The sequence below is a fragment of the Schizophyllum commune genome (genome assembly GCF_000143185.2).
Source record: "Schizophyllum commune H4-8 unplaced genomic scaffold SCHCOscaffold_3, whole genome shotgun sequence".
NCBI classification, from domain to species: domain Eukaryota; kingdom Fungi; phylum Basidiomycota; class Agaricomycetes; order Agaricales; family Schizophyllaceae; genus Schizophyllum; species Schizophyllum commune.
In genome coordinates, this window is record NW_026089540.1 from 2,171,215 (window position 1) to 2,183,498 (window position 12,284).

General features: G+C 58.9%; 6 protein-coding genes across 6 annotated transcripts; 4 read left to right on the forward strand and 2 right to left on the reverse strand.

Moving 5' to 3' along the window:
• Window positions 1-182: 182 nt before the first annotated feature.
• On the reverse strand, window positions 183-872 carry SCHCODRAFT_02197500 (uncharacterized protein). The gene has a single exon (XM_050342043.1). It carries the CDS (start codon window positions 742-744, stop codon window positions 397-399), a length of 348 nt encoding a protein of 115 aa, XP_050201732.1. The 5' UTR covers window positions 745-872; the 3' UTR covers window positions 183-396.
• Window positions 873-1,503: 631 nt separating this feature from the next.
• Window positions 1,504-4,901, forward strand: SCHCODRAFT_02533051 (uncharacterized protein). The gene is made up of 10 exons (XM_050343558.1): window positions 1,504-2,506; window positions 2,558-2,949; window positions 3,000-3,075; window positions 3,122-3,583; window positions 3,640-3,932; window positions 3,990-4,040; window positions 4,092-4,126; window positions 4,179-4,302; window positions 4,364-4,441; window positions 4,501-4,901. The coding sequence occupies exons 1-10, from the start codon at window positions 1,574-1,576 to the stop codon at window positions 4,673-4,675; spliced, it is 2,619 nt and encodes an 872-aa protein (XP_050201733.1). The 5' UTR covers window positions 1,504-1,573; the 3' UTR covers window positions 4,676-4,901.
• Window positions 4,902-4,998: 97 nt separating this feature from the next.
• SCHCODRAFT_02615651 (uncharacterized protein) lies at window positions 4,999-7,675 on the forward strand. The gene is made up of 8 exons (XM_050344722.1): window positions 4,999-5,388; window positions 5,441-5,462; window positions 5,522-5,692; window positions 5,753-5,952; window positions 6,017-6,240; window positions 6,288-6,444; window positions 6,494-6,642; window positions 6,752-7,675. Exons 1-8 carry the CDS (start codon window positions 5,096-5,098, stop codon window positions 7,195-7,197), a joined length of 1,662 nt encoding a protein of 553 aa, XP_050201734.1. The 5' UTR covers window positions 4,999-5,095; the 3' UTR covers window positions 7,198-7,675.
• A 74-nt stretch (window positions 7,676-7,749) lies between these two features.
• Window positions 7,750-10,603, reverse strand: SCHCODRAFT_02615655 (uncharacterized protein). Its single transcript, XM_003034440.2, has 5 exons — window positions 9,996-10,603; window positions 9,583-9,941; window positions 8,366-9,533; window positions 8,196-8,310; window positions 7,750-8,136 (listed from the first exon to the last, which is right to left on the reverse strand). Exons 1-5 carry the CDS (start codon window positions 10,404-10,406, stop codon window positions 8,123-8,125), a joined length of 2,067 nt encoding a protein of 688 aa, XP_003034486.1. The 5' UTR covers window positions 10,407-10,603; the 3' UTR covers window positions 7,750-8,122.
• A 1,134-nt stretch (window positions 10,604-11,737) lies between these two features.
• SCHCODRAFT_02197588 (uncharacterized protein) lies at window positions 11,738-12,283 on the forward strand (the record flags this gene model as incomplete). The annotated part of the gene is made up of 1 exon (XM_050342044.1): window positions 11,738-12,283. A coding segment is annotated over one exon (275 nt), but the record flags the coding sequence as incomplete, so codon positions are not given.
• On the forward strand, window positions 12,082-12,246 carry SCHCODRAFT_02490690 (uncharacterized protein; the record flags this gene model as incomplete). Its single annotated transcript, XM_050342931.1, has 1 exon — window positions 12,082-12,246. A coding segment is annotated over one exon (165 nt), but the record flags the coding sequence as incomplete, so codon positions are not given.
• Window position 12,284: the final 1 nt, after the last annotated feature.

Genomic DNA, 12,284 nt, shown 5'->3' on the forward strand with positions numbered 1-12,284 from the left:
ACGTCAGAGGCGAACTCGTAGCGCGAGAGGGGAAAAGGTATAGGCAGTCGCTGTCACCCGGCGGCGCGTAGCTGTAGCGTTTCCGCAGGTACGAGGCCTATCGTGCTGGAGAAGCTGGTCGAGTCTGCAGACCAGGGTAAGGACGGGGCAGCGAACGAGGTTAGATCCAGTCTGACAAACGCCTCGGAGGTCAGTAATTGGTCGCGAAGTACAAGGGTAACCTGTAATTCTCATACGCTAAGCGCAAACAGTAGACAGGTGCGCGGGCACCTCGGGCTGGGCGCAGGTACCAGGACAAGGGCAGCGGAGGCTAACGTGGGCATCACGGCCGACACGTCGGTTCCCTCGTTGTCGCTCCACCACAAGCGCGCGTATAGTCCAGGCGTATGTGATAAATTACACAAGGATTGCGTGTCGGAAACTCGAGGGGGGACTTCCACGAGCGCCGAGCGGATTTCCCGAGCTGGCGGAACGGAAAATGAGGCGCGCTGATAAGCGCCGCCCACTGCGCTGATGCGGATGACATTGTACATGTCTATGGTCAGCGGCACCTCGCGAGTAGGTTGAACGGAGAGAGGGTTGGGTGGGCGATGGGACGCACCTTCGCACGCTACGAAAGCTGGGTGAGCGATCCGTGGCACACATCGAGATCATGTGGTGTGGAGGGTGTGGTCGTCGCGCGGCGCTGCGCAGGAGGCTGGACTTGTTGAATGGCATCGAAGTTCTGCGGTGGCAACGAATCATTCGACTGACAGGTCGGCAACAGGGCGGCGATGGCTTCTCGTTTCCGTGGTAGAGCTGAGGGGGGTGTCATTTTAGCGCTTGAGGTCGCTCGTCTAGAGGCTCGGCGGCTCTGGAGACAAGCAGCGGAGGCGCCAATTGCGCTCGGCGCCTAAATAGAGCGCGTCTGCCTAGGAATTTTAGGCCCTATTTCAAATTCAACGTCGAGTAGAATTGTCCATAAAATCTTTGAGAACGCGTGAAATCTTTCGAAGGCCCCAAACAATTTCCACCTCGAAATGACATCAAGACCCACGGTGACTCTCTCCCGCTCGCGCCGCGCAACGAGAAACGCGCTCTTGTCCTCCAGATCACTCAGGGAGGTGAGCGGCCCCTGCGTGGACCCATTCCACCACGCTTCGGGGGCGCATAAGCGATACGAGACGCTATAGAGCATGTTTAGCGCTGACTTCGCCGCTAAGATATTCTCCGAATACAATGAGATCATCGTGGATATCTTTGTGCTTCCTACAGGATTTTCGTGAAAAAACATTGCTTTTTCTGTAACTTTCGTGTAAAATCCTAGGCAGACGCGCTCTAATCGTGCTGGCGAAGATGAACACCGGGTGGCGTGGGAACGCCAATCGGGCGGCACCTTGATAGATGACGTCAGTATCCCCGTTTGACGACAAACATTAATTATTGATCACGATCCGACCACGTGCCAGCGCCCCTTTCATCAACAGGCGCGATCTCTGTGCGCGGAAGTGACGAAGGATATAAGCGAGCACCTTTTCTTGACACCGGCGCTGTCTCGTGAGTCGCTCGACCGCCGTCCACCGCCTCGCCGCCGATGCATCCCACAAACAGACCGCAAACAGACCACGCAGCCCCTGTCCCGCTCCTTGCTTCCCAACCACCGCCATCGTTGCACGCTGACGTCGATGGCGACGTGCGGTTCGACAGCTACGCGCCCCGCCCCGTCAACTACCTCGAGGAGGCCATCAACATTGTCCCCCGCCATGCCCCTCCCTCGCAGTCGTCGCACCGAGCGATTCACCATGACGCCCTGCCTCCTGCCCACCCCACGCCTCACCCTGACGATGCCATCCCCCGTATCAGCGGTAGCAAGGGCAATCGCGATCCGGACGGCGAGTCCACCGATGACGCTTCCCCGTCGCACAAGCGCGCACGTCGTGAGAAGGGCACGCTCCCACTGGATGCCAACCAGCCGCTGACGACCCGTGGCAAACCCCGTGCCCGCGTGTACGTCGCCTGTCTGCAGTGGTACGTCCCCCACATGCCCCAGCGCCTTCCCACTACCCGCCCTTCCAGCCGCAACCGGAAAATTCGCTGCGACGGCGCTCGGCCTGCGTGTCACAATTGCACAGTGAAAGGAAATCCGGAGTGCAATTATGATGCGCTGCCACGGCGGCGGGGGCCTGACAAGGTTCCTGGTGCGCGCCAGCGTCCGTCTGCCGCGAGCGGGCGTTCGACGTCGCGGCGGCGCACGTCAGCTACCGCAGAGTCGTACACCGTGCCTTCGCAGTCGACGAGCCGCCGCAACAGCGTCGATGAGTTGGACCTCCAACCGCAAGCGAGCTACCCGCAGCAGCCACGCGAGGAGCACCTTTACTTTGAGGAGTACGACATCCAGCCCTATCGACAGCAGACGCCATACTACCAGGCCTATGGCGACGTGTCACCTGAGGTGGCAGGTCTAGCCCCCCGCTCATACGGCGAGCCCAGCACCTCGTACGAATATCCCTATCACTACGCCAATCAAGTGAGTCCATTACCTTTACCCCCAGTCTTGTGTCTAACGCGTCAAGAGCAGGGCGCCTACGACTATCGCGATGACTATGCCCCACGTCCCTCCACCACATTTCTCTCGCAGCCCTCCATGCAGTTCTCCCGCTCCACGTGGTGGGACAACCTCCTTTCCCTGTACTCCGCGCCCGCCGCCAATTACATGCCGCACATCAGCGCCTCCCAGCGCGAGTGGGCCGCCCAGCAGATTACCTCTGACCTCCGCTTCATGTTCCGCGTCTCCAATTACTGGTTCTCCTTTTTCCACGTTCCCACCTTCTTTGGCACCTTCCACAATGCCTACCGACGCGACAACATGCAGCCCGGACTCGTCTATGGCGCGCTCGCGATCTCCATATTTTTCCGCAGCTCGCAGTTGGAGGGAAAGGAGATGGGACGGGAGCGCGCGCTTCGATTTAGGTGAGGGTATTCAGACTGATCTTCGGCGTCTTGCTAATTCATCCTTGCAGAGACATGGCTCAGGGATACATCGACGCCGCGTATAATGCGCAGTCCATCGACTTGGAGTTAGCGCAGGCGGCTTGGGTAGGTCTCCTATTTGTTAATGCGCACGTGGGCTTACAAGTCCTAGCTGGCGGCGCTCTTTGAGGTCTGTGCGCATCCTCTGCACTCCACGCCCCGGTGCGCGGCCGCTCTCCGCATACTGGACGCCATAATCCAGAGCCTGCAATTCACTTCGATCGACTTCGAGGACCCGCGCACGTCGATGTTCAATCAGAGCAGTGTCCCCATAGCCCGCGCGCGCGTTGAGCACGCTCCGGGCACCGATCTTGCCCGCACACACGCCCACACCCAAGGCCCCTGCGAGTGCCTGTCCTTCACGCTCAAGCACAACCGCCGCCCGGAGGAGTACGTGCCGCCGACGTGGGAGATGACGCCGGCGTGGGACCCGAAGTGGACGGAGGCGGAGATCGAGAAGGAGTCGTCGAGGCGGCTGCTGTGGAGCTCGCTCTACTTGTTCTCGGGGCACCATACGTATAACTTGTCGTATGGGCGGGCGCCGGTGGCGTTGCATATTTCTGCGCCGTCGAATGTGAGTTGTTTTCCTTACTACCTTACTTTATCTCATCCAAACTAAACGTCCCGCAGTACGCCGTCTTCTTCACAGGCGAGTCCTCCATCTACTCTATGCGCCCCTCCTCCGCCCCACTTGCCAAGGAGACCGTCTGGGCCCTCTTCGAGCGCAGCTTTTTGCTGTGGAACGCGACGATTCTCATGGTTATGCGCACGCGGTCGCCGCTCACCCGGATGTCGGACGTGGAGAAGGCGCATTTTGCGATTAGTGTGAATCAGGAGGCTGATGCGATTGAGGCGGCGTTGAGGGGACATGCGTGCGAGATAGAGCGGGCGTTTTTGTTTCATAGTCGGGATTATCTGTTTAGGTGGGTTGAATTGGGATTGGGAAAGGAAGGAACAGAAAGCTGACGGCCGTCCTACAGTGCCAGGATGTGCGTGGGGTATGAGTACAGGAGGGTGTTGCCGGCGACATCGTGAGTGATTCTCTTACTATAAGTGGCCAATCACTGATGATCTCCGTAAAGGGTATTCTACGGAACGGAGGATATGCTGAAGAAGAGTATGCGCCTGATATTCTTTTAGACGCGCGGACACTGATACAACCTATATAGTGAGCTACCGGATAGCCATTGGTCGCCAGGTCATGCAGGGGTTGCACACCGTCACCGGGAATGCGACGAATACGCTTAATCGGCGTCCGTTCTTCGTCTTTTGGTTTATGGCGCAGATTAAGTCGTACGTCTACCTCAGACCCGAACCCCTCCTTTCTTTGCTCCGGAGCTGACGAGCATCCCAGAGCCATCCGGCTGTACAAGAGCACGGACCTGCCCATGGCATTGGAGTTGTGCAAGGCGCTCATGCCTTGTGTGGACTAGTGAGTCGATTGCCCGGTCGTGGCGGGAAAGGGATGCTGATACTACACGCGAACTCCAGCTTGTCGACGCTGTTCCCATGTCCGGAGCAGAGGGTTCGGTACGCGGCGCTGGTGCAGGAGGTCAATGAGGCCTGCTTGGAGCACGGGCAACCGTTGTACGAGCAGTTGGACTTCACGTCGGTGATGTCGAACCCGAATCAGAACTCGGCGCGATTGACGACGTATGAGGATTAATGAGGGAGGTGGTGAGTCTGATGAATGGCTCGTAAAGGTTTTGGACCAGGACAGTACATATAATATCGTGCACGCTGGGCGACGACGATGGACAGGTCATAGACCATGATGTTGGATAGGCAATCGACGATGGACACCTTTGATATTGTAGGGCCCCCGGTAGAAAGAGCATCGGTGTAGCAGTAATATATACGTATTGTATGTGCAGTAGTTGCCTTGTTTTGTTGTTCTCTACGCGTCCGACGCGCGTCTAACGCGTCTGATGAGTGCACGTGGGAGGCCTCATTAGCAGTCTCCGGAGGTTTATCCGAATTTGGGGGGCACGCGGCTCATCCACTCAAAGCGCTTTGGCATCCCTCTTGTCTGCAACCACCATCTCGAATACCGCATACATCCCAGAACTTCCCGTACAACCCTTAGATGGATCACGAGTCTAGCGAGCGAGCTCCGGGCACGCATGTGGCTGACGCTGCGCTAACGCTCAAGCGCAAGGCGTCGCCGTCTTTCGACGCCACGGAGGACCCCGACACGCGCACAGGCAAGCGGCGCAGGGAGGACACGCCGCAGACGGAGGAGGACAGTGTCGAGTCGGCCAGCGAGCGCCAGAATCGGCTCGCGGACGAGCTCGCGCTCGACCTCCAGTGCGGCTGCTGCTCTGATCTCGTCATCAACCCGGTCATCGTGCTGCCCTGCCAGCATTTCTTTTGCGGGAGGTGCGTGATCTGCCTTCTTCGTACACTATATCTTGTGCTCACTCGGCTGCAGCTGTGTTGTACAGTGGATAAAGGTGCGCCTGACTGCAGGACCGAGCCTGGTCCATGCGCAGAGATTGAGTCCGCGGCACAGAATGGTGGGACGAATTGCCCCGCGTGCCGGAGCGTGTCGACGTCGGTGGCCCCCTTCCGTACCATGTCCGCGGTTGTGGACACGCTCCTGCGCATCGCCCCGGAGAAAGCGCGCCCCGAGAGGGAGGTGCAGCAGGCAGACGCGATCTACAGGAAAGGATCCAACCTCCGGGTGCGTGCGCCACTATCCATCCATCTCATTCACTCCTTGCTCATGGCCACCGTTTCGCAGATCCCCGTCCCCCGCACCGCGTCCCCCGAGCCCAATCTGAACCCGAGCACTGACTTCGCGCGCCCCTGCCCCCACTGCGCGCCGCACAACCCGTACGGCTGGCAGTGCCCCCAGCCGATCGCGGATCCCAACATCGAGCCCGACAATGCGTGGCCCCTGGACGATGGTCTCCCGCCCGGCCATGGGCACTGTGGCAACTGGTGCGGTCACCTGCGCGTCGTGTGAAAGGAGGCGCATATCTGACTTCATTTGTTTGTCTTCCAGTGAGAACCTGATGGCGCTGAACGCGCCTGCGTCGAGCAAATGCGACTTCTGCCACATTCACTTTTGTGGCATCGGCGTGCGGGGGCGGTGCCAGGCGGGTCCGCTCTTGCACCAGCAGCCGCATGGGATGATGGACGTGGCCGACCTCATACAATCGACGGATGTGTACGAGTGCTTCGATAGCAACTATGTGGAGGTAGAGATTATGCTGGATTACCTAACAGGTAAATATCACTCTATATCCAGAGCAAGTGAACTGAAGATTCTCCAGCGCAAGAAATGACACCAAGGCACATCTACCGCGAGATCGTCATGTACCTGCAAACGCAGCCCCGGGGTTTCCAGCCTCTTATTGACCAGGGTCTTTTCACGGACTCTACGGGTGGCGCGCCCGTGCCCGACCCCAATCCCGATGCACCGCGCAGGAGGTCAGTGAGGTGGTAAACAGCCGATGCTCTGTACTGACTTGGCTTGTAGGATTTGCCGTGTTTGCGCGACAGAAATTCTGCTGTGGGGTATCCGTGACTGGTGGGTGCGCGAGCGGGCAAAGGGCTTTTTGGAAGAGCATATTCTCGCACGCAAAGATTGCCCCGCTGGCAGCGCATGTGGGAATCAGAATGACACGGGTGCGTTTGGGTTCCTCTGTTGTATACTAACTCCATCACTCGCCCATGTATATCCCTCCTTTCACAAATTCCCTACCTATCTTGAACGCGTACTAACGGCTTCCCTCAGCCCACGCGAAGGAGTTCAATCACATCTTTGCCGAGCGGACGCCCGATGCCGCGGGCCCTAGCAGCGAAGGCGAACCCCCCGCAAGGCACCCTCTTCAACTTCCGACCGAAGGGGAGCACGACCTCCCACCCGTCGCGGTGACTGGCCTGCCACACCTATCGCGACACGCACCGGAAATACCCCACGACATGCCGTCGGTCTCGGTACACGATCTGTCGGCAATCTCAGTGCACGAGATGTCGTCTGCCTTGGTGCATGACCTGCCATCTACCTCGATGCACGACCTGCTTTCAGCCTCTGTACACTCGCCGGACCTCCCGCCCAGCTACACGCCTGAGAACACGCCGTCGCGCTCATCGCTCTCGTCGGCCGCCATCGCGTTCATGCTGAACGAACCGGACCTTGTGGAGCCGTCGCACTCGGCGGGCTCCTCGCGGGTGGGTTAGAAGGCTAGGGACCTTCAAGGAGAGGCGATAGGTGGACGTTGTCAAGGCAAGAGGAGGTCGAGATGATAACGGACGCAGCAATTTAGGAGGAGAAATGCGACCTGTGGCGTTGGAATGGGTGCTTGGCGGAGCGCAGAAGAAGGTGTAATACAAGGAACATGGTCATCATCGAAACAGTAGTCGAACAGTATAGACCAAGGGGATGGGGAAAGAAAAAAGCGAAGCAGGTACTATATCTCCGATTCCCTATGTATAATCATCATCGCAGCTACAGCCTATAGCTCTATCATGGTTCTTTAGTACGGATTCTTTTCTTTACATCCATCGCGCTTTCTACCTCTTTACTCCCATTCCTCCATTAGGCTTTCGTTCTTCGCGTAGTATTCTTCTGCTTTACTTCCATTATTATACTGACGAATCGCGTGTTTCAACGATAGTTCATCCCTGCAATTTGCGCAAGCGCGACGTCGGTACCGGAGTCAGGTGACATGTTGAGCTTCAGCGTCTTCGCGAAGCATGCATCTCAATCTGGGTTTACTTCAGCAAGAAGCTCAGCAATCACAGACGTCGAGTCAAACCGCATCGCGGCTCCTTTATCAAGTAGTGTGTAAAGGTGCCTTCCAGGTGAGCATAGAACGAGTCAACCGATCCCAAGGGACAAAGCGCCAGGCGTCAGTCCGTAAGTACGAATGTGTAAACCAAGGGTGAAAAATCAGACAGCGACGAATAAGAACAGAACGTGTACGCTATGCTAGTAATAGCGCACGCGCGTTGTGAGTACAGGTATGAGACGAGAAGTGGGTAAACCAAAAGGGTATGAATGAGAAAGGGTAAAGGGGAGGTGGGGAGCGTAGTGGCCGGAAATACACGATAATTTACTTCCAGATAGATGGCGCCGATATACGCATCGTGACACTTAGTATGTTCACAGCCCGAGTTCTGCAGGAATTGAGTGTGTTAGCATAGATTGGGAGTTGGATCAAAGGGCAGGGACGCACCTTCCAGCAAGCGGTTCCTCTCGTCCTCAGAGATGTTCGCGGTCGCTCGCCGCGCGAGAAGCTTTTCAGTCCGGTATTTCTCGTACAGAACCTCCTTTGTGCGTGTCTTGAGTGGCTATCATAAATTAACGCGTCAGGATTTCTTTTCGGACCACGCTGAGTTTACCCACCTTCAGATGCGTCGACAACACCGCCGTGCGCATCATCGCGAAGTCGCAGTGCCGCGGGTCGAGCACGTCGATCACGCCCCACCGGTACTTTCGAACGAACACGCCCTTCAAGTCCGCCGGCGGCGCGCTCTGGTAGCGGCTCAGGCGCGAAACGCCCCCAGGCGATATCGGCGCGCTCTCTTGCCCTTCGTCCGGCGACCCCGGAGGTGCACCGTTCGACGCAGCGCGCCCCTGCCTGCTCACGCTGTGCCTCCGCGGCACGCCCCGCCGACTCGCCTCGGGCGCAATCAGCGCGAACGGCATCGCGGCGCCCAAATCCGCGTTCGCGACGACGCTGGCGGAGAAGCGCACGTTCGCGACGCTCTCGGGGTCCGCGGCGGGGCTCGGCTCGTCGTCGATGACGACGGAGCGCTCGCGCCGGGAGCGCGAGCGGTGGCGGCTGGGGCGGAGCTTGATGATGCCGCGCGACTGGCGCTCGGTGTCCTTCGCTGGGCTGGTCGCGGGGCTGGTGGGGGTGCTGGCTTGCTTGACGGGGCTGCCGGATGGGGTGGCAGGGGAAGGCTCGCCGCTGGTATCCGCAATTGGCTCGGCCACGTCCTTGATCTCTCCGCCTGCAGGGGCGCTTGAGTCGCCGTTCGCAGGCTCAGCGTGCCCGTTCTGTGTCTCTGCGTGACCGTTGAGGGCCTCTGCGTGGCCATTGGTCTCTGCGTGACCATTCGTAGCCGAAGCTTCCGCCTTCGGGGTTCCCTCTTCGGCCTCCTCAAATTGCGTCTTGCGCGCGCTTGACGGCGGCGTGGCCGTAGGCTCCGCATTCGGACCAAACACGCCAAAGCCCAGCCCTGCTGCCAACAGATCGTGGCGCACGGCTTTCTTAACAGCGGCGAGATTCTCGTCCGTGAGCGAATCTGCGCGCGCAACTACGGGCAAAACGTTGCAGCGTGTAGATAGACGGCGGATGACGCGAATTTCGGCGGGAGAAAGAGAAAGAGGACCTTCGCTGCCGCCTTCGTCCTCGCTATCGTCGCCAGCCTCGGAGGATGTGTCGGGGACGAGATCAGGGGTCGTGGAAGAACCCTCTTGGGGGATAGATACTTCGGGGTGGTTTTCCTGGGGGGTGGCCTTGGGCTCTGAGGGCTTAACGGAGGAGGGGTCGATGAGGTAGATACAGCTGGCACAAAGATGAGCGCCGACTCATGTAGATTATCACGATCCCTCACAGGTGAATATGCTGATCCCCTTTGTTCTGACGGACCACTTTGGACTCCTCGCTCATCGTATCCGCATACTGCGCGTCGACGTACTTCATCACGCTGTTCACTTGACGCTCCAGCTTGAGCTCGCGGCCGGCCGAGAAGTCGAGGCCAGGCGTGTCAATGACGGACAGCAGGACACGGTCGAAGCGCGACTCGCATATCTCAACGCACGCGGTCTCAATGGCATTGGTGGTGCGGGGCGGACCGCGGAGGAAGCGGTCGAGCGCGGCGCGCTGATCGTTCGTCGCTGCCGGAGACAGGTCCGCAGTCTCCAACAGAAGACGCAGGAGGCTCGTCTTGCCAGTTCCAATACCGCCGACGACCTGGCGCGACACCGATCAGCGTTGCTACATAGATTGACACCACAAGCCACACACCATCAAGTTGAACGTCGGCGGCAGGCGCGCGCGCCGCTGCGTGTAGCGGTGCGACGGCGTCTGGCTGTGCACGGACTTGCGCAGCTCGAGCTTGTTCGGCTTCTCCGCCATGTACAGCGACGAGATCTTGCCCGACGCGTCGGCGCCCGCGTCGGACTGCGACTGCGAGTTCGAGCGGAAGGGCTTGTGGAACGAGACCGGCGGGTGCTCGCGGTTGTGCAGGGACGGGCGCGCGCCGCCCGGGGACGGGGTCTGCATCCCCAGCTCCTGCTGCAGCACGCGCGCGTCGACGAGGTTCTCGGGCCATGGGATGCCCTGGCTGTTAAGCTCTGGGAGCGAGGGCGTCGCGCGGATGCCGGGCGGCGGTTCCGTGTCCTTCTTCGACGGCTTGCGGCGGAAGGAGGAGAACATGGTGCTGGTCCTGGGCTCTCACTGGGTGCTGGCGACGGTGGGTGAGAGGGGGAGGGGGTAAGGAGCGGAAAGCTGGGCGACTGCTCCAGCAGCCTGATGCGTGAAAGGCGCAAAGTTGGATCCAACAATGGACAGGCTATGTGACTGTGAAAGAAAGTGGCGGCAAAAGGGGAAGGGCTTTGTTGTCGTGATCGCGCACTTGGCGAATTCACCAACCAGGGCCGCCGTGTGAGAACTGGCTCGCGTGCGTTTGAAATGGGTGTGAGCCTTGATGCTGATCGTGATGTTCGACTTGGAGGTGCTCGCGTCGAAGATGCGTTGAAGTCTTCCAAAGTAAAGGCAGCGATCCCGAAGTAAGTAGGCTGCGCTCATCTACGTCGAAGGCCAGTAAGGTGGACTCACTAAATCTCGCGAAGTGCTCGACGGGTTTGAAAGCAACCAAGATGCAGCTCGTTCGTCCTGTGCTGACGCTCTGGCTAACGCTTGAGGCAAATTTGCTCACAGAAAAGATGATCCTCATTCTCATTGCCTGTGGAATGGTGATATTGAAGGCAGGGTGTCAATAATGTGACGCGCAAAAGTCTAGAAGGCCACCGAAAATACCGCCAGAGAATGGACAATCAGCACCCCGACGAAGGCCCCGAGCTTTGCTGGAAGATGGAAGTCGAGAGAGGTCAGCATGGAAGGTCGTCACAAAGTCATGACACAAGATGCGTCTGTCAGAGTCCGACCCGAATTACTTGCGCCACCCAAAAACGCATGGCATGCTAAATTGCTGCGGCAAACCATAATAAATCCGAGATACGTGAGGACTGTGGGGAAGAACGGAAAGATCACAGGGTGACCTGTGTTTAGATGGAAGGCGCAGCAAACATCGGTTCTCTAGCGGACTGCGCCTGACGAGTGGCAGGTCAAGTGGCATCACTCATTAACTGAGGCTGCGGCGTGGAGACGCAGTTCTATCTTCCCTACAGTATGTACTGTCATTTCTAGCATGTTTCGTCTGAGAGTAGAGGTCAAAGACGCTTTCCCGGGTCCTTCATGGCCGAGTCTAGTTGAGTAGAAGTTCAACATGTCACGTGCCGCGCTTCGGAGATGCCCGATTCCGAGGCTTTGCGCCGCTCCGATACAAATTCGAGGAAAGCGGAGGGGCCAAGGAGTGCCGAGGGAAATGTAAAGGCCACTGAAAGGCCATCTCGAAGTCTCCAAAGACGTGCTAAAGGGGATCAGATCGCACGCTGGGCGAGTCTGGACGGTTGGGACGGCCTCGGAGAAGAGAAAAGAAGAGATGGAAATCGTCCGAGGTTTGCTTCGATTGTGTGTCGACGAGGCCAGGACCGAAGATATTCGGAGGGGTCATAGCGCTGACGCAAGGCCATTGAGTTTGCTGTCTTTGGCCTTCATATCTATCTCGGCGTTATCATCCCCGCATCGCGTGGCGGCATCGAAACCGCGTCATCCATCGATCCGCCCGCCTGACGCGCCTCCCGTCCAATCCCGTGCCGCGCGGGAGCCTGGGCCCTCCGCCGCGCCGCGTATAAAACCACGACGCCGCCCCGTCGCCACCCATCTCCTCCTCCCCCATCGCGTCAGAAGAGGTGTGTAACCCGTGAGATCGTCCAGCTCGTTCCTGACATCGTCCCCAGCCACCTCCGCTCCTCTCACTCACCCACCACCACCAACCACCATGTGCTGCACAGCCCACACCCAGCCCTCCTCCACTCCCGCCTCCGCCAAGGCCACCACCGGCGACGCGGCGGCGCCCACGAACGCGAGCGCGCCCCAGTGCTGCCACTGCGGCTGGCGCGGCGCGCACGCCCCGGACTGCCCGTTCAAGTAGACGGCGCGCGAGCCTGGTCCGCGCGTGAGAGGTGCGCT